Raw genomic sequence first — 20,041 nt, 5'->3', positions numbered from 1 at the left:
ACGGGATCAAACCACGACCTCACTGAATAGCTCCGTTGAGGGAAAAAGTGTAGCAACGTTTGGTTTCATTTAATTGTCACACTTTTCCGTGTTTTTGCCGACTATTTAGTTAACTATTGCCAGTAAAAAGTAATGTTTGTGATGTCAACCTGAGGTAACACTGTTGCTTCGAGTCTTAGCACAGGTAACGTTAGTTAGCAGTTGGCATCGAGCGAGCAGAAGCTAAATAAGCGTTTACGATCCCACCGAGGTACCCGCTTTTGTAGCTTGTGTGGAGCTTACCTATAACACGTCGAGTGGTCGGATTCTCTGCAGAGATGGGTGACATAAACCCATCGACATCCCATGCATTTCAGCCGGAGGTGAGTGATTTATGTAACGGTATCCCAGTGAGTAGTTTTCTGTCACGGCTAGCAGTGTTCAAGTTGATTTAGGTTTGTCACCACACGCCACAGCCGATGTTAGCCTGCTATGCTCATGTTGTCATAGTGCTTAAAGTTGCACACGCTGAACATTAAGGAATGTTTATATGTCTGTACTCGGAAGTTGTTGTTCCATTTGCTTAATACGTCGTTTCTGCTAATTCAAGCGGGGCTTTGTGACATGGTAATGCTCGCCAACCCGGAGTTTCGTCGAAAAGAACACATTCCATCATCATAGCGGGGGATGCTAAAAGCAACGCTGGCTAACATGAACTGTCAAACAACCTAGTTTTGTCGTCAGCTAACAGTTTGTAAATATACATGTTTTTATAGCTTAGACGGGCACTGTTTATAGGGTGAAGTTAGTTTGATGCGTCGTTGTGTGTTTTCGGCAGCTTATCCGAGTTGTCGCTAGCCTCTTAGCAACGGCTGTTTACCACTAGCCACAGCAGCTAGCCCTAGCTGTTAGTTTGTAGTTGAGGTTTATCGGTGGGGGTTGGTCGCCAGATAACGTCCTCACAATGATTTGAGTGTAATCGATTTCACTTTACTTCGTGACTGTCGAGATTTTGATGATATTATTACATCCATTCTTTGGTCATGGCGCAGTGCCAACTCTTGTTAGTTTGCACACTGTGGATGGTGCACAGGCGGTCACTTCTCGTTAATGTCATCATCGCCATGTTGAGGCTGTTGATGTGCAGGTTTCAACAACATGGTTTTGTGTCTTTGTTAGGGTTTCAGCCCGCCGTACAGGAGGAGGAGGACAGTGGAAGATTTTAACAAGTTTTGCACGTTTGTGTTGGCTTATGCCGGTTACATCCCATACCCACAAGAGGTAGGTGGTCAAAACACTTACTGTGGCCTAAACAGAACTTAATAGTTTGTGTATTTTTTTAAATGTTTTTTTTAATTACTATTATTATATATCTCTTTATTTTTACATGTAAACAGACAAAAAACAAAGTATTACACTAAATAAGAGGAATATACTTTTAGGTATCACATCAAAACTATTTAATCTCAGAGTACATTTACAAAACTGTTCAATTATTCAAAGATCATTTATGTTCATCTATGCATACACACTTCATTGAATTCCACTAGAACAAAAAGTAGATCTGTTTGAACACAAAGATGAAAATGGGTAATTGTTTGCATTAGTCAGGATTTTTCTAGCTGATACCATTTGGTGGTTTTCTCTGATGTTAGATCTCTCAATGTTGATTTAGACTTTAGTTTTTATTTTTGTAAGACATAAAATACGCTATAGATTCCTTGATAGCTATAATAGGTTTTAATCCAACACTAAATCAATGAATTACAAGATACGAATCAAAACCCATGTTCCAAACTTTTACTTATTTTACTAATCTTTGAAAAGTGCATCAAAGTATATGATTTTTGGTATCATTTATAGACTAGGAATGATAGCGGTTCTTAGTTTCTAAGCAATTGCTTTTTGTTTTTAATTTGCCAATCAAAAATGTCCTTTGATTCTGATCTCTGGGCAATAGTTTGCTGCACCTCGAAAATGTAATCATTTAAAATGTAGTCCTTAAAACTCCTTCATTTACCCGTTAATCTCTTCTTCCATTATTTTTGTTTTCTAGCATGTTCAGTTGCAGGATTCATTTGTTTTGAGTGTTGTAGTTTTTGCTGAGGAATTTGGATGTGGTTACACTGTGACAAAACAAGCCCCATGATTAATGGCACACTGTCAGAAGGTTATTTATGACTGATTCTTCAGTCTTTCATGTGAACCTGCAAAATAATTCAACCCCTGAAACAGCTACTGTAGCTGGTTTAAAAAATGTTTNGAAACCGTTACACACCAAAAGGAAATAAGTGCCTTTTTAATCGACTAAGTACAAACCAAAGTACAGGTAAACTCTGAATAGTTAGTTTAGATCCCCACTGGGAGATAATTCACCCGATGACCTTCACCTAATAACACCAACTTCATACACAGACTGAGACTCTACAGCCTAAACATCATTATCTTTTATTCAACAACAGCTGGATGTATTCAATGTCACTGATATCTTTTGTGTCTCCCAAAAAAATAAAAAATAAAAAAAATCAGCACATTATAAATTTGACTCTATTGTTTCTATTAAATTAAGTGGCAGTTAAGAAATTAAGAAAATCTATTTAAAACGCACGTTATCAACAAATATTGACTACAATGTGCAATGTTGGCAGTGATGCTAACATGAAAAAAACGTTGGATCTGATTTTGGCAAATCATTACAAAGTTGTTCAGCTAAGTTTGGTTAGTCATTATCGCTTGAAGAAGAAAATAGACTTTTTCATGGGTCAACAAATTTCACTTAGTCTGCCCTACAGGAGCGGGAACTGTTCTGACCTCCCTGTAAAGATGGACATTTTAGCAGTAATTTCCCACAATTTAATCTTTAAAAAAAAATGCAACAATAACGTCATTTTACTGTCAGGTGTTTCTTATCCTTTTTGAAGTTGTTACAGGACATGCCCGGACTAAATGGGTGCAAAGGTAATAGATATGAACTAGTCCTGTAGAGATAGGACTACCAGAGTCCTTTATATCCAGATCTATGGTAATAGATCCATATGGATGTAAATGTTAGCTTGATAAATGCACAGCACTGAAATACAATCCATAGTCATAAGCCAAATGATAAAAAAATAAAAATAATTAATCAAGAAACAAAACTGATAAATGCAGGAATATAAAAAGGCATACCTTAAACTCAAAACATATGACCATGATTGAATGGGATTAAGTTCTTCAAATTAAAGCACGTTATATTCAACTCTTGCTGCACCATTTATTACTTTTACCTGTCATGTACTTGAGATTTCTGTCGTTTAATCTAATACACTTTTGCATGTCGCACCGTGCTGCAAGAACAACCCAGTTCCAAAACGCTGAATCTGTAGATATGGTCTAACAGACACTAAAAGTGAACTTTGAACCCCTGATTATAAAATGAGAGATACACCCGCACCTCTTCATGAACACTCCCACCCCCAACATAAAGTGTCATTTAATCTTTTTAAAGAGCAAACATTCGTTTTAACGTAAAAGCAAAAATGCATCAGCCTTCATGGGTTTAACTGGGAGGGTTTTAACCTTCATGACATTTGAACTGTGACCTCTAATACACGCAGGGACACTTAGTAAGAAGCAGCCAGGACACAGTAAAAACAAACCGCCTCTCTTGTTGCCAGAGTGTAAATTTGGAAAGTGCTACATCACCTGACAGACCCCCCATGGCCCCGGTCCACTGCTGTTTGTACACGATGTTCCACACCAGGAAGGCAGAGACCCCCAGGATCACACCGAGCGAAGAGTAGGCGACACTGACGCGGGTCTTATTGATCGGCATCGTGGGACTTAACCGGAGGCGGCTGCTCGGTGCAGACTCAAGCAGCAGAGTCGAGCTGTCCCTCGGAGGACACAGCTGATGATTTCAAAACAACTGCATCCGGTCAGCCTGCACACACTCCCCCCTCCCTCAGTCAGTCACACGCAGAGCCGTCAGCACAAAATAACTCGCTGATCTGCTGACTAATAGTTGTGACTACGCCGATTCTAAAACATGACGCATCATTTCCAGTGGGGGGGGGGGGGCAAAAAAAAAAAAAAACATTCCCAAAACCCAGCAGCAAAGTAACCTGCGAGTGTTTACCTCATTATTGAGTACAGCGCCCTCTACCGGACAAATACAGCAATATTTCACCGTCTTTTTCTTGCACCTGGAGCGTCTGGAGAAAATTGGTGAAAAGGAAGAAGGTCCGCTGTAAATTAAAGATCAGGACTGTTATTATGTTGCACTCGTATATTAGGAAGTGGTTGTGTTTAAAATAACAACAGCGAGTGAGTAAAACACAAACTCCTTGCACTTGTTTAATATGAAATCTTCCGAGACTTGCTTCACATCTGTGTTTAACGGAGTCAGCCAGATTTCATTGTTTGTGAACAGATGTTGGAAAACTAATTACTCAATTTTTATTTTTGTTTTTGCAGAAGATACGGCATGTTTGATGTCATCTCACGGGTGTTAAGTCCATGTATTGGGCTCGCCACTCTAAAATGGTAATCTTGTAGATCTTTAATCAAGATTTAGCTCAAAACACCCATTTGAATTAAGCCTTGATTCAGTTTCACAAAAGCAGTAGCACATGAGTTACCTTGGTGATTTATTCTGAGCAGCTAGCATGCTCCAGACAAGTTCAAACAGCCAGGCTTGGTTAATCCTGGTGCCTTATCTTTTCAGTCAGTGGTCACATCGATCAGAAAACGTGTTGCCAGTTTTCAATTTCAAACTAAATTCTCACTTGATAATTTGGGATTTACTGTGAGAACTCAAGCTGCGACAAAAGGCAAGAAAAAAAAAAGTGAATTTGCCAATATTTTAGTTTTTAAGTGTTTTAAACTTTTGAGGATCTAAAAATTGCTGCTTAACCTGGCAAGTAAAATGAAAAGTCAAAGAATGAACTCGTGTTTTAGACCAGGTCTAAACCTCCAGCTGACTGAATGGAAAGGCTCAGTACGCCATTAACAGGTGTTTATTAAATCTGAGATTTAAAAGTTTAACCATAACACCGGGTTCTTACTCTGAACTCTTGACCAAACATTTCCAGACTTGAGCTAGAACGCTTCTTAATCCATTTCCCTCATTTTAATGTAAAACTGCAAAGGTTTACCATTACATTCAGAGGAAAAACCGTACCGTCAACACTAAGACGGTACAATGAATTAGTAAACAAGCTAACTGTCGGACACGTTTACCAGAAACGTATCTACTTCATAGACTGCAAAGGAAACTTGATCAAATGAGCCATTAGACTGATGAGAAATAATACAAGATTTAAAAGCAACTTTAATTCTGAACAATCCAACTTCCAAAAATTGAGAAAATTAATCACGAAACAAATGTTTATTTATTTTCTTCTGAATTTTAGCAAATTTTGAAAGTAAAAAAAAAGAAAAGAAAAGAAATACAAACTTCCCCCCGCTTCCCCGGATGGTCAGTTTGAAAAGACAACAATTTTTAATCTGCCAAAAACAAAGTAACCAGTACCTGAAACAACACTGGTTTTAGAGTTACAGCTCCTGAAATTAATACGCAACATGGTAACAAAAGGCCTACAGAGAACTGTGTACAATATTTTTATTTCTCACCACAGCTTTTCAAATATTCACTAGAACAGGCAAAATTGAGCTACTCCTCCTAAATCGGCTTAGCTGAATAGAAATATCTTGTTTGTGATTTGGCCAAACCACAGCTTACTGTGAATATCCCTTTAGACTCAAAGCTTTTTAATCACATATAACATTTGTTGAAATAACATTTCCATTGCCATTCGGGGATAGATTATTTGATATACTTTGAAGTTGTAGTGAAAAACGTCTGTCCAACAAAAGCCCTGAGATGCTGCAAACATAAGATTCATTTTGTCACATCAAACTTAAATCAGGTTAGGCAGATAATGATAGAAGAAGAATTCTTCCAGCTTCTTTTTCATCAGTTTGATGAAAACCTCATCGCGGTAGATCCGCTGGACCAGCATGTCTTCCCTGGCGTACAGCACTAGATCACACCATGGCGTGCCCGTCACCAGCATCTCTCCTTGCACGTGCCAGTAATGGCGGTGGGCTCTCTTTACCAGCAACGCTCCGTTCTTACAGGTCAGAAATGAACACTCTATGAAGCTCTTGACGTTGAGGAACTGGACGTGCACCAGCCCAAAGCTGCTCGTCTCTTTGGGGTCGTACACCAACCCGTCAGGCATCGCTCCCAACCACGGCGCATTTGGGTGGACAACCAAACCGCAAGGCGACCAGTTGACGCACAAATGCCGGCAGTATTCCCGAAGAGCTTCCGGCTTCATTTCCACGTCGATCTGCGCAGTCTTGCACCGCGGCTTTCCTTTCTGAATCTTGAACAGGAGGTGTTCTGCGTGGCTCCGTCCTGGCTTCAGGTTGCAGATGTCTCTAAATCGGCCGGTGAGACGCATCTTCAGTTGCTGATCTGCAGCCTCCATATTTCCTCTGGTGCTTTCCTCCAGGCTGTGCGCTTCCTCCCAGGTGACATTCATGGCATTTACGAATGTCTGCTCTTGAGCACTGAGCGTAGGAAAGACGGTCTCTGGCTCCAGCGTGTGACAGGACAGGGGAAGCAACGGTTGAGAGGGGGCATCGTAATGAGGCTTGAAATCCTGACTGGATGGCAGCGGGCATTGGTAGGAAATCGGGGAGCCCTTAGGGACTTCACCGAAAGCACACTCTGTCCATTCCCCATCAAGTTTTAGGCCCACTGTGGTTATCAGGGGCTTCTGGTCGTCAGGGAAATCACTAAACGCTTCAGAAAGCCTGTCTAAAAAGGACTGTTGGTCAACTCGGGAAAGCGTAAGAGACTTGTGGAGCATCATCCTGAAAAAAGGTGTTACGAGCAAAATTGTTGAAATACTGAAGGTAAAAATTATTTTAAAAAATGGAAGCATAAAGCAGGAAATAAAATCTTACCTTGGCATTTGTAGTATTGTCTTCTGTTGGGAGAACTTTGACTCCTTTCAATATAGAAAAAAAGAAAAGCAAAAAATAAACATTATTTTATTGCCATGAAAATGTAAATGGTTTGAACTAGTTCTTTAACAAGACATGGCACTCTGTGTGATCGGTGGCGCTAATGTCTGTGCATTTCACAAGCAGATAACTAATAATAATAATAATAATAATAATAATAGTAATAATAATCAAAATAATCATGATCAATAATTTTCACAAACAGTAATGACGCATATATGACCATATGTTTGGCTATGCATGCCCGCCTATCCAGTGCAACGTTATTTACTAACCAAAAAGCTTTAGATTTAGGGGAGAAGTTTGCCACACTTACATTTTTACTTGTAGTTTCAGGATTTATTTGCTGGTTGACATTCATTCCGTCTTTGTTTACTTGCAATGGTGCATGTGCAGCTTCATCTGACCCCGGGGACGACCAGCCTTCCTGTTCGCTTAAATTGTCGTAAGCCGAGATGGTGGCAGAAGAGTCCTGCTGCTGCACAGCCGCTTCTCTGGGCGTCTCTGTGACGCAGGTTGTTTTTCCCTCTTCATCTTCTGGATCATCTTTTACGGTAACTAGAAAGGCGTTTTCCTCTTCTGCCGGCCATTGTTGTTGTTCCGTCTCATAGCTAATTTCATATTCAATCGTCTCTTCTTTAGGTCTTTTATTCAACGGCTCTGCAGTTTCAAAACCCAGTGTTGTGTTTTGCTCCAAAAGTTGCTTTCCAGTAATTTGGGGTGTTTCTCTGTACAAATTGGCATCTATCATTTAGAAAGAACAAAGAAACGTACATATTAGTTGACATTACATCTTGTACCTTACTTAAAGAATCAAATACCATGACCATTAACCAACAGAAACAAATAACCCTCTTGGACCAAATAACCCATTTCGTGATTTCCCAATGGTACACCCAAAAACATTTCTTCGTAATTATTGTTTTCAGGTACACACACAAATCAACAAATATTACTGTGCAAAATGGAAATGTTAGAATAAAAGATGGATAGAGGGATGAATGGATAGACAGAAGACAAAGAGTAAGATGGCTGAATGGATGCATATGGGGACAACATTTACACAATAGGATGTGGAATTAAGCTTGAAAATACAAATATTGTTTTCTAAACATATCCAAACCAGAAAATTGCTTCGTCTAAATATGGGCAGGAACTCTGAACTAACTTTCCTGATTTCCATCACCACTATTAAAGTTATGCCAATCAGCTTCTGTGATCGATTTAAGACTGAAGAAACAAAGCAAGGTTAGTAGACATTGCAAACATTTTAAAGCACGAACCTATTCTGGTTAACTTTATTTCAGGGGTCAGCACCATGTGCAGCATGTTCCTGAGTCGTTTGTTTTCTTCGTAGCAAGCCTCCATCATGCTCTCAACCTCACCGAACACCTCCACGGCCAGCGCGGTGAAGTGTTCAGTCAAAAACGTCCTAAAACCCTGAAGTCTCACGTTCTCCATCTTAAACGATGTTAATTTGTAAACATTAGCACGACTGCTGCCTAGTAAGAATACTACTTATCAACCGGAAATGGAAAGACGTCGGACGCTATGGGGATTGCAATGGATTGGTGTTGAATCGGATTCACTACCGCCCTCTGCAGGAAAAACGGCGCTGTGCACTCAGAAGAAACACCATGATGAGCTTAAGGTATAAATGCAATTTTCTTATATTAAGGATGATATTAGCATCATAACAATGATTCATTCTTCAACAACAATAATAAAAATTTTTCAAATTATTTTACAATATTTGTCCTATGAGTGAATAAGTGAACACACTGTTTTATGTCGTAAATATTGCACACATTTTATTTCACCAAAATGTCATTTCAGAAAAACACAATGTACGCAAGAAGACTTTAAAACATCAAATTATATAATAAATTCTTCATAATAACAGGTAATGAAGTTCCTGTTGTGCCAAAAACATGTAGTTCCCATTTTCCCATTGTCAGGCAGTATTTTTCAATCTCAGACCCAATAAAGCCAGTCTCTTAAAGTAAATTATTATACGTATAAATAAATAAATAAATAAATAAATAAATAAATAAATAACCAACCCTAGATATAAGCAGTGACCTTACCTTACAGCAGCTCCAGATGATGCCTTTTGTTGTGGTACTGATAATCTTAATAAAACTGCTTTTTTTATTATTATTTGGGATTTTTACCCACATAATAAATTTGATCAAACTGAAGGTAGGATTTTTCACAACTTTTCGTGTGCTATTTTTGACAGCAAAACTAGGAAGTGTTCTGTAAATACAATCTTAAATGTAAAGAAGAAAGTACGGGATATGATAGTTACACACGGCCAGGACTCAGCACTAAAACAAAGATTGAATTTAATGCTTTTTTTAAAATGTAAATGTACAGAATAAGACGAACCTCTGATTCATTTAGCTCCAGGAACACCTCACGCTGGCGCCCAGCAGAGGGCGCTAACACTTGGCCGAAGAAAGAGAAGAAAGTGGGGAGGGAGGCTGCAAGTGACAGCAGAAGTGGACCGCTGAAGAGTCGGTAAACGGGATCAAACCACGACCTCACTGAATAGCTCCGTTGAGGGAAAAAGTGTAGCAACGTTTGGTTTCATTTAATTGTCACACTTTTCCGTGTTTTTGCCGACTATTTAGTTAACTATTGCCAGTAAAAAGTAATGTTTGTGATGTCAACCTGAGGTAACACTGTTGCTTCGAGTCTTAGCACAGGTAACGTTAGTTAGCGGTTGGCATCGAGCGAGCAGAAGCTAAATAAGCGTTTACGATCCCACCGAGGTACCCGCTTTTGTAGCTTGTGTGGAGCTTACCTATAACACGTCGAGTGGTCGGATTCTCTGCAGAGATGGGTGACATAAACCCATCGACATCCCATGCATTTCAGCCGGAGGTGAGTGATTTATGTAACGGTATCCCAGTGAGTAGTTTTCTGTCACGGCTAGCAGTGTTCAAGTTGATTTAGGTTTGTCACCACACGCCACAGCCGATGTTAGCCTGCTATGCTCATGTTGTCATAGTGCTTAAAGTTGCACACGCTGAACATGAAGGAATGTTTATATGTCTGTACTCGGAAGTTGTTGTTCCATTTGCTTAATACGTCGTTTCTGCTAATTCAAGCGGGGCTTTGTGACATGGTAATGCTCGCCAACCCGGAGTTTCGTCGAAAAGAACACATTCCATCATCATAGCGGGGGATGCTAAAAGCAACGCTGGCTAACATGAACTGTCAAACAACCTAGTTTTGTCGTCAGCTAACAGTTTGTAAATATACATGTTTTTATAGCTTAGACGGGCACTGTTTATAGGGTGAAGTTAGTTTGATGCGTCGTTGTGTGTTTTCGGCAGCTTATCCGAGTTGTCGCTAGCCTCTTAGCAACGGCTGTTTACCACTAGCCACAGCAGCTAGCCCTAGCTGTTAGTTTGTAGTTGGGGTTTATCGGTGGGGGTTGGTCGCCAGATAACGTCCTCACAATGATTTGAGTGTAATCGATTTCACTTTACTTCGTGACTGTCGAGATTTTGATGATATTATTACATCCATTCTTTGGTCATGGCGCAGTGCCAACTCTTGTTAGTTTGCACACTGTGGATGGTGCACAGGCGGTCACTTCTCGTTAATGTCATCATCGCCATGTTGAGGCTGTTGATGTGCAGGTTTCAACAACATGGTTTTGTGTCTTTGTTAGGGTTTCAGCCCGCCGTACAGGAGGAGGAGGACAGTGGAAGATTTTAACAAGTTTTGCACGTTTGTGTTGGCTTATGCCGGTTACATCCCATACCCACAAGAGGTAGGTGGTCAAAACACTTACTGTGGCCTAAACAGAACTTAATAGTTTGTGTATTTTTTTAAATGTTTTTTTTAATTACTATTATTATATATCTCTTTATTTTTACATGTAAACAGATAAAAAACAAAGTATTACACTAAATAAGAGGAATATACTTTTAGGTATCACATCAAAACTATTTAATCTCAGAGTACATTTACAAAACTGTTCAATTATTCAAAGATCATTTATGTTCATCTATGCATACACACTTCATTGAATTCCACTAGAACAAAAAGTAGATCTGTTTGAACACAAAGATGAAAATGGGTAATTGTTTGCATTAGTCAGGATTTTTCTAGCTGATACCATTTGGTGGTTTTCTCTGATGTTAGATCTCGCAATGTTGATTTAGACTTTAGTTTTTATTTTTGTAAGACATAAAATACGCTATAGATTCCTTGATAGCTATAATAGGTTTTAATCCAACAGTAAATCAATGAATTACAAGATACGAATCAAAACCCATGTTCCAAACTTTTACTTATTTTACTAATCTTTGAAAAGTGCATCAAAGTATATGATTTTTGGTATCATTTATAGACTAGGAATGATAGCGGTTCTTAGTTTCTAAGCAATTGCTTTTTGTTTTTAATTTGCCAATCAAAAATGTCCTTTGATTCTGATCTCTGGGCAATAGTTTGCTGCACCTCGAAAATGTAATCATTTAAAATGTAGTCCTTAAAACTCCTTCATTTACCCGTTAATCTCTTCTTCCATTATTTTTGTTTTCTAGCATGTTCAGTTGCAGGATTCATTTGTTTTGAGTGTTGTAGCGTTTGCTGAGGAATTTGGATGTGGTTACACTGTGACAAAACAAGCCCCATGATTAATGGCACACTGTCAGAAGGTTATTTATGACTGATTCTTCAGTCTTTCATGTGAACCTGCAAAATAATTCAACCCCTGAAACAGCTACTGTAGCTGGTTTAAAAAATGTTTAGAAATCAAACATTTCAGGTCTTAAGAAATCAAACATTTCATGTCTTAAGAAATCAAACATTTCTTAAGACCTGAAATGTTTGGTCTTGTGATATGTGTGTGTCTTTTTTTTTAGAATGCAGGAATTTTGTTAGTTGTCTGAAACATGTCGTTAATAACTAAATGGCATGTTGTGCAAAAGGGGTTGAAGTTGGAAAAAAATAAGCAAGTGGGCAAATATTTATGTACGCCAGCCCTATAAAGTAGGGCAAGTTAGAAGAAACCTTTTTAGTTTCTCCAAGAGTGTGGAATGTAGGGCATCCAAATTATATTCCTCCCAAAACTGTTCAATACCAATAACCTTAATATGCCCTGCCTTGGCATTAATATTACAAAGTATTACCCAGTTTTTGGCTCAAAGCACCATCAATAAATCTCCTATAAGGGAGCTGGTATTTCAGAACATGGAGAACTTCCTCTCAACTGTCTCCCAGGGGAACTTTTGTCACTGTATTGTGATTTTAATCTCAGATTTCTACAATGGTGTATTGGGGTCATTGTAGATAGAAAAAAGACGAGTAAGTTGCTCATGCTGTTTTGTAATTAATGTAGATCTTAAATTGAAATTATAGAAGTCTTCAAAATACTTCCGAATGTGTTACTGAAACTTGCAGAAACCCCGGTTTTGGTTTTATTTGTTCAGAAAAGTCTGTAAGATTTTTGACCTGCTTCAATTTTCTGTTCTCAAATTATGTTTAATGGAAAACAGAATAAGAGTGCCGAGTTCCTCTCGGCTAACATAATTCTGTGTTTCGGTACGTAAGACTGAAACACAATGGCATCATGTCAAACAGGTTCCTTTGGGCCTGTAGTTTATCTTGGTCCAAGTGTGTAGAGCAGCCTTTTGCACTTCCTGCCCAAAAGTCTGTTTTTGACATGTAGACCGCTACTGGTTTTACACATGGCTACGCTGCTTCCTGTCATTCTTTGTTTTATTTGCTTGTTTTGAAACGGTCACCTCAACTAGCACTACTGTTCTCACATTCATTGAGCTTCATTCATCCTTTACGTAATTTGTTCTAGTGAAATGATTGTTGTATTAAAATGCAACACAATGTGTTGTAACCTCAGTTTTTTTTTACAAGTCTTCTTGTTTTCTGCTAAAGGTCTCACTCTCTCAACATGTTGTAGTAAATTGTTTACTTTAAAACAGCTTCTTACGTCTCTGTGTTTCAATTGACTTCATTTATAAACAGCTTCACTGGCTGATTCAGTAACAACGCCAATGCAGAAAAATTGCATTCACTAACCAGGACAAAAAAAAAAAATCTAGCATTTCTGGGATTTCCAGCCGTTCTGTGGAGCTAAAAATCATCCGGTTTCCGGTCAATAGCCGATTTGTTAGGCTGTTTCTAGTTTTGACTGAACATCACTGGTTTCCTTTTCCAGGACTCTCCACTTCGCAGTAGCTCCAGTCCTCCCAACAGCACAGGCAGCACTGCCGACAGCGATGGCTGGACCCCCGGACCCGGAGCCTCCTGCCCCCAGCGGCCGCCCAAGGTGCCCCAAGACAGAAGCAGGAAGCGTCCACAGCCGGCGCCTTTGCTGTCCTCTCATAGCAAGCGAGACGTAAGCTTCAACGGTCAACACATAATTTGACTTCTTTGTTCAGTCAGTTTGCTATATGAACTTTGCTTTCTCTGCAGCGTACAATCTCCACCCTGCATCCAGACGACCACAGAAAAGCTGAGAAGCTGAAGAAGAAGAAGAGGCGAAAGGAGAGGGAGTATCACTCCGGTGAGGAATCGAGGGCCCAGCCGACCCACGGAGCAGAACCGGAGTTTCAGTCCCCTCTGTCCTTCGGCAGCCGACTAATCAAAGAAGAGCCCGAAGATGAGTTCAGCATTCCCCTCATCCCTGCGTGCCTGCCCAGCACTTCGCCCTGCAAGGAGGAGCCAAAGGAGGAACATCGACACTGGGACGGTCGAGACCTGGAAGAGGGGGTCGTAAAGGTACAGAAGGTGGAGGGCTTTTCAGGAAACCGAACCGTGTTCCGCCAGGGGAAGCAGGTGGTGTTCCGAGACGAAGACGGCTCAGGAGAGGACGAGGACATAATGGTGGACTCCGGTAAGATCCCGTTGCGCTACGAAACGCTAATATCACCGTTTGACGGTTTAACTAAAAGGAAACTCTCCGACCTTGTTGTGTCTTTCAGACGACGACTCGTGGGACTTGGTGACGTGCTTCTGCATGAAGCCCTTCGCGGGCCGAGCCATGATCGAATGTAACAAGTGCAACACCTGGATCCACCTGTCCTGCGCCAAAATTCGCAAGAGCCACGTGCCAGAGACATACGTATGCCAAAGCTGCCGAGACACATACGGACCCCCAGATGCCCGGCGCTCCCACCGCTCGCGCATCGGCTCACGTAAACATCTGCTAGACTGACTCTTGGTCAGATCATGAACTCTAAAACCCTCCTCCCCCTCGGTTTACCCAGCTGGACCTGACCTCCTCACGGCCAACCAGGAACCCACATTTTCTAAACAAAACACTTTGGTGGAACTCTTTCCCCCAGGCCTTATCCCATCTATAGATGGTTTGATTGCTGTTTTAGAGTTATCGGGCTCCGTTTCTGCTTCCTCCAGACTTTGTGCGTAAGGCAATCACTGAATGGATACCTGTCTGTAGAGGGCATCAGAAAAGCATCAAACTATCAATGTTGAGACTTGGTACACTGGAAACGTTTGAACTGCCATATGTAGAGAATATCTTCACAACTGCCACCCACCTTGGTGCATGCTGGGATTTGTGGGAGAAATAGTTTGCACTTTTTCCTCACTGGTTTTTTTTTTTTTTAAACCTATCAGAAGGTAGACACAGAAACATGTACGTCTTTCAGATTAAACTGGATTTGTTTTCTCTAGGATGGCTTCGCTGTTACACCATGTACCATTTTTTTTTTAAAAACAAGAAAAGCCTTGTCATTTGCTTGAGATGGTGCTATAATATTAAGCTGAGGTATAATCCTGTAGAACAAAGATGTAGGTTCAACTACTAAGGTCTGCATCTGCTTTATCCGTTTTGATACTCCTCGTTTTTCCATATTTAAGACCTCGTTAAAGACTATCTCGGAGCGACGATCCAACCCAAGCGCGGCTTCTTTACAAGCTCGTCTTCCTGCCGCTGAATCTAGACGTTTGTTGACTATACAGGTTCATCGCATCAAACTGGAATATGAGCAAAAGGTTTTTTTTCCATAACTCAATTTGAAAATATTTCATTTAAATTCATTGCAAACACAATAGATTTGAAGCATATTATAGCTTGCAGCTAATTAAAACCTAAAATTCATTAGGCTGCTCAGTGAAACTAAACTGTCCTCTTAAAGCTGCACATTTTTCATACCAGATTTCTTCCTTCAGCTCAACTTTAGATTATCTTTGGAAATAGCAGTTTTTAAACAGCTATCTTCTTGGTGCCCTGTGCTCTTTATGAAAAGAGTTAGCAACTCTCTGCTTCAGTACTGGCAAGTCGTTGATTGCTCTTATGTAATACTCAAATTTTATGAAAAACTGAATTAGAGATGATTGGTTAGATAACCACTGAGTTGACAGCAAAAAAAAAAAAAAGCCTAAAACATAAAACTATTTTCAATTTTAAAATGGACTTCTGAGCTCTTTTTATTTATTGAGATGCATCTGTATATTCAGCAACGTCAAGCTATGTTTTTCAGTGTTTAAACTGTTTTTTTTTGTTTGTTTTTTTTAAAATCTCTTTTACAATAAACTGTATTTGAACAAGTTAAAAAGCCAGATAACAGAAGAGTCGCGGCGTTCACTACAGAAGTTCTTCAGTTCATTCTGGTCAGTGTAACTTTGGCGCATTCTGTAGCAGGATTCAGTTTGGTTCGTGTCTTTCCTTCGTTTACGCCATCAAAGTTTCACGATGGGGTGGGGGAAAACACTCGATTAAGAGAAGCGCGAGGCCGTCCTGTTCTGAAGTTAATGAACGAGAAACGGGAGTTCTGCAGGAGACGCTCTCTGAAGTCTGCAGGTAGAAATATGCAGGTCAGAGTCGGGTTGAACGAGCGTGTTTGCCACACACGTGCTGCTATGTATTCCCATTAAAGCTCCGTGGTTTTTCTTCTTTTTGTACTCGATTTGTTTTTAAATGGATATTTGCAAAGAAATATTTGTGTTGCCTTTTTAAGCATTTTAATCAGAGCAGATTTCAGCCTCCTACAGTATTCATTTGAAAAGAAGTTTAATGGGAATTTTTTTTTTTTTCTTCTACAACTTGGTCCAGTTCGGATGAAAGTTCTAAGCTTTGTTATTTATGTGCCATCTGCTGTTTGGGCCTGTATGTGTAGACTACATATTGTTTCCGATTATATAAAAAGCCATATTGTAGACAGATTTTTAGACGCAGGAATTTTAGGATCCAAATCCAGGATTGGGGTTGGGGGGAGATTTAACAATGCAGCATCAGCAACTTCACCGGGGAACGACTGGCAACCACAAAACGATTGTTTGCGAACAGACGGAGTTTGAACTGGGTGCGTTTTACCTGTGCACCCCGTCTTCTGGTGTTGGTTGCACTGCTGGGTGCAGAGCTCGGGTTGTTTTCGCGACGTTACAAACCAGAATCGCCGTCGGTCCGCGGGGCGTTTGTTTTAAAGAGAAACTGAAGGGCGTTTTCAGGGTCAGATTCCAAATTGTAGTGTCTTGTCTTCAAGGCATGATTCTGCTCATTGTGATCCCGCTGGCTTATCCTGATCCCCGGATTGTCCCATCCCCTTACTGAGAAAGCGTTGTCTGTACTGTGGTGCAAACTGTTTCTGTGAAACTATTGTAAATAAAGAGGTACCATTTTAACCAGAGGGGGATCTTCTGTTGTGTCATGTTGCACTCTGGGTGTTCTGGAAAAGTATGGAAATGATGCATTTTCCATGTCTGGATAAAATGGGATACGTTTCCTGTCCTGTCATCTGAAACCTGTTTACGTCCCACTGTCCACTTGTCCCTTCAACTGTTTGTCCAGCATCTGTCTGTCCCTCTTTTCATCTTTTTCCTGACAGCCATTGATCATTTTTGTCTGTCCATCTGTCATTTAATTGATCCATTATTCATTCTGCGTCTGTTTATCAATGTATTCAGTATTTATCCACCACTCCATTTATTAATACGTCCATCCATTCATTTAGTTCATTATTTATTCATCTATAATTCACACTCGTCCTTGACTCATATACCTGTTGTTCATCCATCTATGGATTCACTATTCCTTGGTTCATCCAACCGTCATCCATCCATTCTAGTTTTAGCAGGTTCCATATCTAAACTTTGATACCTGCAGAAATATCTGCCATAAATTTCTCTTGAACTTTTCTATTTGAACTTTAAAAGTGGTCTAAAGACAGTCTTGGAAAGTTTAAAATGTGGACTGTGATTGTTGACGTGCAGACTCGGCTTTACCTTTGAATTCCTCCTCCAGTCAAATGAGACATCAGCTTTTATTCCATGTTTATTAACGTTGCAGGACAGAACACATATCTTCCTTTCAAACAAACAGAACATTTACACCGGTCCGTTTGGCTCGCAGGCTGGAATGTAAAATCAGCAAAGCACTCTCCGCTCACCCTTTACGATGGCAGAAATGAACAAATGACCAGACCAAACCTTTTTACTACACACCTAAACAACAAAAAGGGACAAACACACAACGGTAACAGTGCAAAACGGCTTGCAGATTGATCTGAACACGTGTTTTTAACCTGTTTGATGCATTTCAGTAAAAGTGTACAGCTACAATTAAGGTCTTCAGCACCATTTGGACAAAATGCCTGATATATAGTACATTTTGTGCAAAATCTAACCTTTTATATATACCATATACTCAATAAAACTCAGCTTATATTCCATTTTAATGGTCTTAATAAAGTTTAGGGTTCCCCGTAGTTCATTACACGGACACCCTCTTCCAAAAAACAAAACAAAAAAAACACCTAAGAAGTAACAACCTCTTTGTTATTGCACAATCCATCTACCAACAGATGCACCAATCAGACAGGGAGTAAAATCTAATTTAATGGACTTAAACGGGAGCTTTATTGTGCTGCGGAAATTAAAAACTTAGGGATTTAAGTGTTACAATGTTTGCCCATTCATCAGCGGTTCAGTGTATCGTGTACCACTCTGCTGAGAAAACTAGTTACAGCAGATGTTAATTAGTGTGTGAATTAACCACTAAAAGACTCCAGTAAGACCCCTCCCTCTCCGACTCCTCCACGTACACGGTCCAAAAAAATAAACGAATAAAAGTGGCCTCCGCAACGCTCCGACGCGGCAGCTGGTTTAGCAGTGAAGAAGCTGCGTCTCTCTTTGTGCAGCATTCTGCAGTGCAGGTCAGAAGTTTACATACACCAAATATGGGCATGAATTGGTATTAACTTCAGGCTTTCTGGAGAGCACAGTTTTTTTTGTTTGTTTATCCCTGTTTTTTTTTTTTTTTTTTTTTTTTTGTTTGTTTGTTTATCCCTGCGGTTGCAGAGCTGATCGATGAATACTGACGCAAATCAAATCCGAGCAAGATTTCTGCCTTCGAGCTGCAGCGTGGAGTGTTAGAAATCAGCGAGGAAAAGTCTTGACTTTTTCTGTAGTAACAGGCAGTCCTTTTCCTCTCCTTTCCAAACCTTCACGTTTTGAGAACCAGTTTACACTTGGCATCTCATCGAGCAGCAAACGCTGGAGTAAAATGTCTCCTAAATCAGAAAGGCTGACCTTTTTATGGGTGTGATCTAAAAACGTGAGCGAAGTCCTGGTTGGCCTCAAGGTTACCCAGGCACCGTCCTGCATAGTTGACCCAAACAGTTTCACGACTCAAAAAGCTGCCGTGGCGACAAGTGAAGATTATATACGAGACCAAATTATAGCTCCTTCACACCTGACAAACACGGATGTGAGAAACCGCAGACATTTCATTCGCTACCGAGGGAAATCGCCGTCCGGCTGGCTGTAATAATCAGTCCTTTTGTGTCTTACAAAACTACTTTGGGCCGGTGTCATCTCTCCTGCAGCGTACCGATATGCGATCCTGGGTGTATCGGGTGTAGCCAACAGGGGAAACCCGGTGCTGATTTCACCCAAAAACAAACAAACTGGAGTTTAGAAAAAGGAAGGAGCACAGAGTTGTGAATTAGATTCACTAATACCATGACAGAGGAGAGCTAGAGGAGGGAAACGAACAGATTTTTAGAAAAAAATCTATCCCTTTTACTCTTGGGTTCTTCCACGTACATAGTCTGTTCTATCCTCCGACGTCAACAGCAGAGGACTCCTAGGATTCAGACTCAGTTCTGTGAGCTGGGGGAAAGAAAAAAAAAAACAAAAACATTATTTAATGCTCAGCTTTCAGGCTTCGGTAATACTGTATGTAAGCATGCAGCTACAATGCGTCACGGATGAAAGTGGATGAGTACTAACATTGCTTGGGTATCCGTAGTGGCTCCGTGTCTGCGGAGATGACTTGATGCATGACCCCTCTGAACTGGTAGAGTAATTTCAGACTCTTCTCCTCTCCCACGCAGGGGTCGTAAAAGCCCGGCAGCCCCGCCTGCGGGCAGAGACAGCGTTCATACGAAGAGCACGCCTGCTGATTTACAGATGCTCGGGGAGCCATCATCATCTGCTTCACCTTAGACGCCTCGGTGAGGATGAGCTTGGAGTCTTTGACCAGGCACTGCAGCGGCACGGTGACGTCAATCACCTTGGCTTTCTCCTGCTTCTGGCTGGTGTCCGACACAAACTTCCCGTACCAGCCGTTAAGGATGATCAGGCCTGGGGGGAAATTCACAGCGTGTTTGGGGTTCGTAGAACAGCTGCAGGTGATGTTAAAACGTCGGCACTGAAGCGTTTTTATTGCAGAGTTTGGGACGCTGAAACAACCAGCATTATTTGGTCTTTTTTTTTTTTTTCTGAAAAGCACCGAGTTATGTTTGTCTCCCTTTGATAGGCCCTGAATCAAAAGTATTTTTAAAAAAAAATAAGTATTTATACGCTCTTAACATTTCAATTGATATTTTTACCAATCCGAAAACATGTGATGTGATTCTATGGTGCAACGATCCTATGTTGAATCAAATTATTAGAATCTGCATGTTTTATGTTTCCATCAGAGATCGGGAGCTGATCTAGCCAAAAATGCTGGATTATAAGGATAAACCACGATAAGACAGCTGCAATGTTTCCACAGATCTACAGATGTCTGAGCTGTACTCTGGTGTTTTCAGTCCAGTTT

General features: G+C 40.4%; 3 protein-coding genes and 1 long non-coding RNA gene across 5 annotated transcripts in view; 2 read left to right on the top strand and 2 right to left on the bottom strand.

Annotated features, from left to right (window-relative positions):
- The first annotated feature begins 2,257 nt into the window (after window positions 1-2,257).
- On the top strand, window positions 2,258-7,727 carry LOC107836472 (uncharacterized). 2 transcript variants are annotated; one of them, XR_001662376.1, is made up of 4 exons: window positions 2,258-4,200; window positions 4,435-4,503; window positions 7,393-7,550; window positions 7,639-7,727. It is a non-coding gene; the product is annotated as an uncharacterized LOC107836472 (long non-coding RNA). The 2 variants fall into 2 exon arrangements; XR_001662375.1 differs by having other exon boundaries at window positions 2,258-4,284.
- On the bottom strand, window positions 5,271-8,939 carry LOC103139510 (uncharacterized). The gene is made up of 4 exons (XM_007554170.2): window positions 8,280-8,939; window positions 7,313-7,740; window positions 6,937-6,980; window positions 5,271-6,843 (listed from the first exon to the last, which is right to left on the bottom strand). The coding sequence occupies exons 1-4, from the start codon at window positions 8,455-8,457 to the stop codon at window positions 5,880-5,882; spliced, it is 1,614 nt and encodes a 537-aa protein (XP_007554232.1). The 5' UTR covers window positions 8,458-8,939; the 3' UTR covers window positions 5,271-5,879.
- Window positions 8,940-9,482: 543 nt separating this feature from the next.
- phf13 (PHD finger protein 13) lies at window positions 9,483-16,625 on the top strand. The gene is made up of 5 exons (XM_007554169.2): window positions 9,483-9,885; window positions 10,682-10,783; window positions 13,193-13,372; window positions 13,450-13,870; window positions 13,959-16,625. The coding sequence occupies exons 1-5, from the start codon at window positions 9,841-9,843 to the stop codon at window positions 14,189-14,191; spliced, it is 981 nt and encodes a 326-aa protein (XP_007554231.1). The 5' UTR covers window positions 9,483-9,840; the 3' UTR covers window positions 14,192-16,625.
- Window positions 16,626-17,256: 631 nt separating this feature from the next.
- LOC103139606 (dnaJ homolog subfamily C member 11-like) overlaps window positions 17,257-20,041 on the bottom strand; it is a 10,975-nt gene continuing 8,190 nt past the window's right edge. Inside the window, exons 11-13 of the mRNA XM_016672497.1 lie at window positions 19,439-19,803; window positions 19,228-19,357; window positions 17,257-19,107 (exon numbers count right to left, since the gene is read on the bottom strand). Coding sequence (XP_016527983.1) covers window positions 19,082-19,107; window positions 19,228-19,357; window positions 19,439-19,803 — 521 coding nt within the window. The 3' untranslated portion in view covers window positions 17,257-19,081. The remainder of the gene's footprint in view (window positions 19,108-19,227; window positions 19,358-19,438; window positions 19,804-20,041) is intronic.

Source organism: Poecilia formosa, unplaced genomic scaffold (assembly GCF_000485575.1).
Source record: "Poecilia formosa unplaced genomic scaffold, Poecilia_formosa-5.1.2 Scaffold62, whole genome shotgun sequence".
Classification (NCBI taxonomy): domain Eukaryota; kingdom Metazoa; phylum Chordata; class Actinopteri; order Cyprinodontiformes; family Poeciliidae; genus Poecilia; species Poecilia formosa.
Note: the sequence above shows the minus strand (reverse complement) of the source record. Positions and strands in the feature narration are given on the sequence as shown.

What these genes read in the sequence shown, in the direction of transcription:
- LOC103139510 (XM_007554170.2), bottom strand. Translation starts at nt 8,457, where the DNA reads ATGGAGAACGTGAGACTTCAGGGTTTTAGGACGTTTTTGACTGAACAC. An exon ending in CTGAAACTACAAGTAAAAAT is followed by an intron (nt 6,981 to 7,312) that starts GTAAGTGTGGCA and finishes CTATATTGAAAG; the next exon opens with GAGTCAAAGTTCTCCCAACA. An exon ending in ACAATACTACAAATGCCAAG is followed by an intron (nt 6,844 to 6,936) that starts GTAAGATTTTAT and finishes ACCTTTTTTCAG; the next exon opens with GATGATGCTCCACAAGTCTC.
- phf13 (XM_007554169.2), top strand. Translation starts at nt 9,841, where the DNA reads ATGGGTGACATAAACCCATCGACATCCCATGCATTTCAGCCGGAG. An exon ending in ACATCCCATACCCACAAGAG is followed by an intron (nt 10,784 to 13,192) that starts GTAGGTGGTCAA and finishes TTCCTTTTCCAG; the next exon opens with GACTCTCCACTTCGCAGTAG. An exon ending in GGACATAATGGTGGACTCCG is followed by an intron (nt 13,871 to 13,958) that starts GTAAGATCCCGT and finishes TGTGTCTTTCAG; the next exon opens with ACGACGACTCGTGGGACTTG.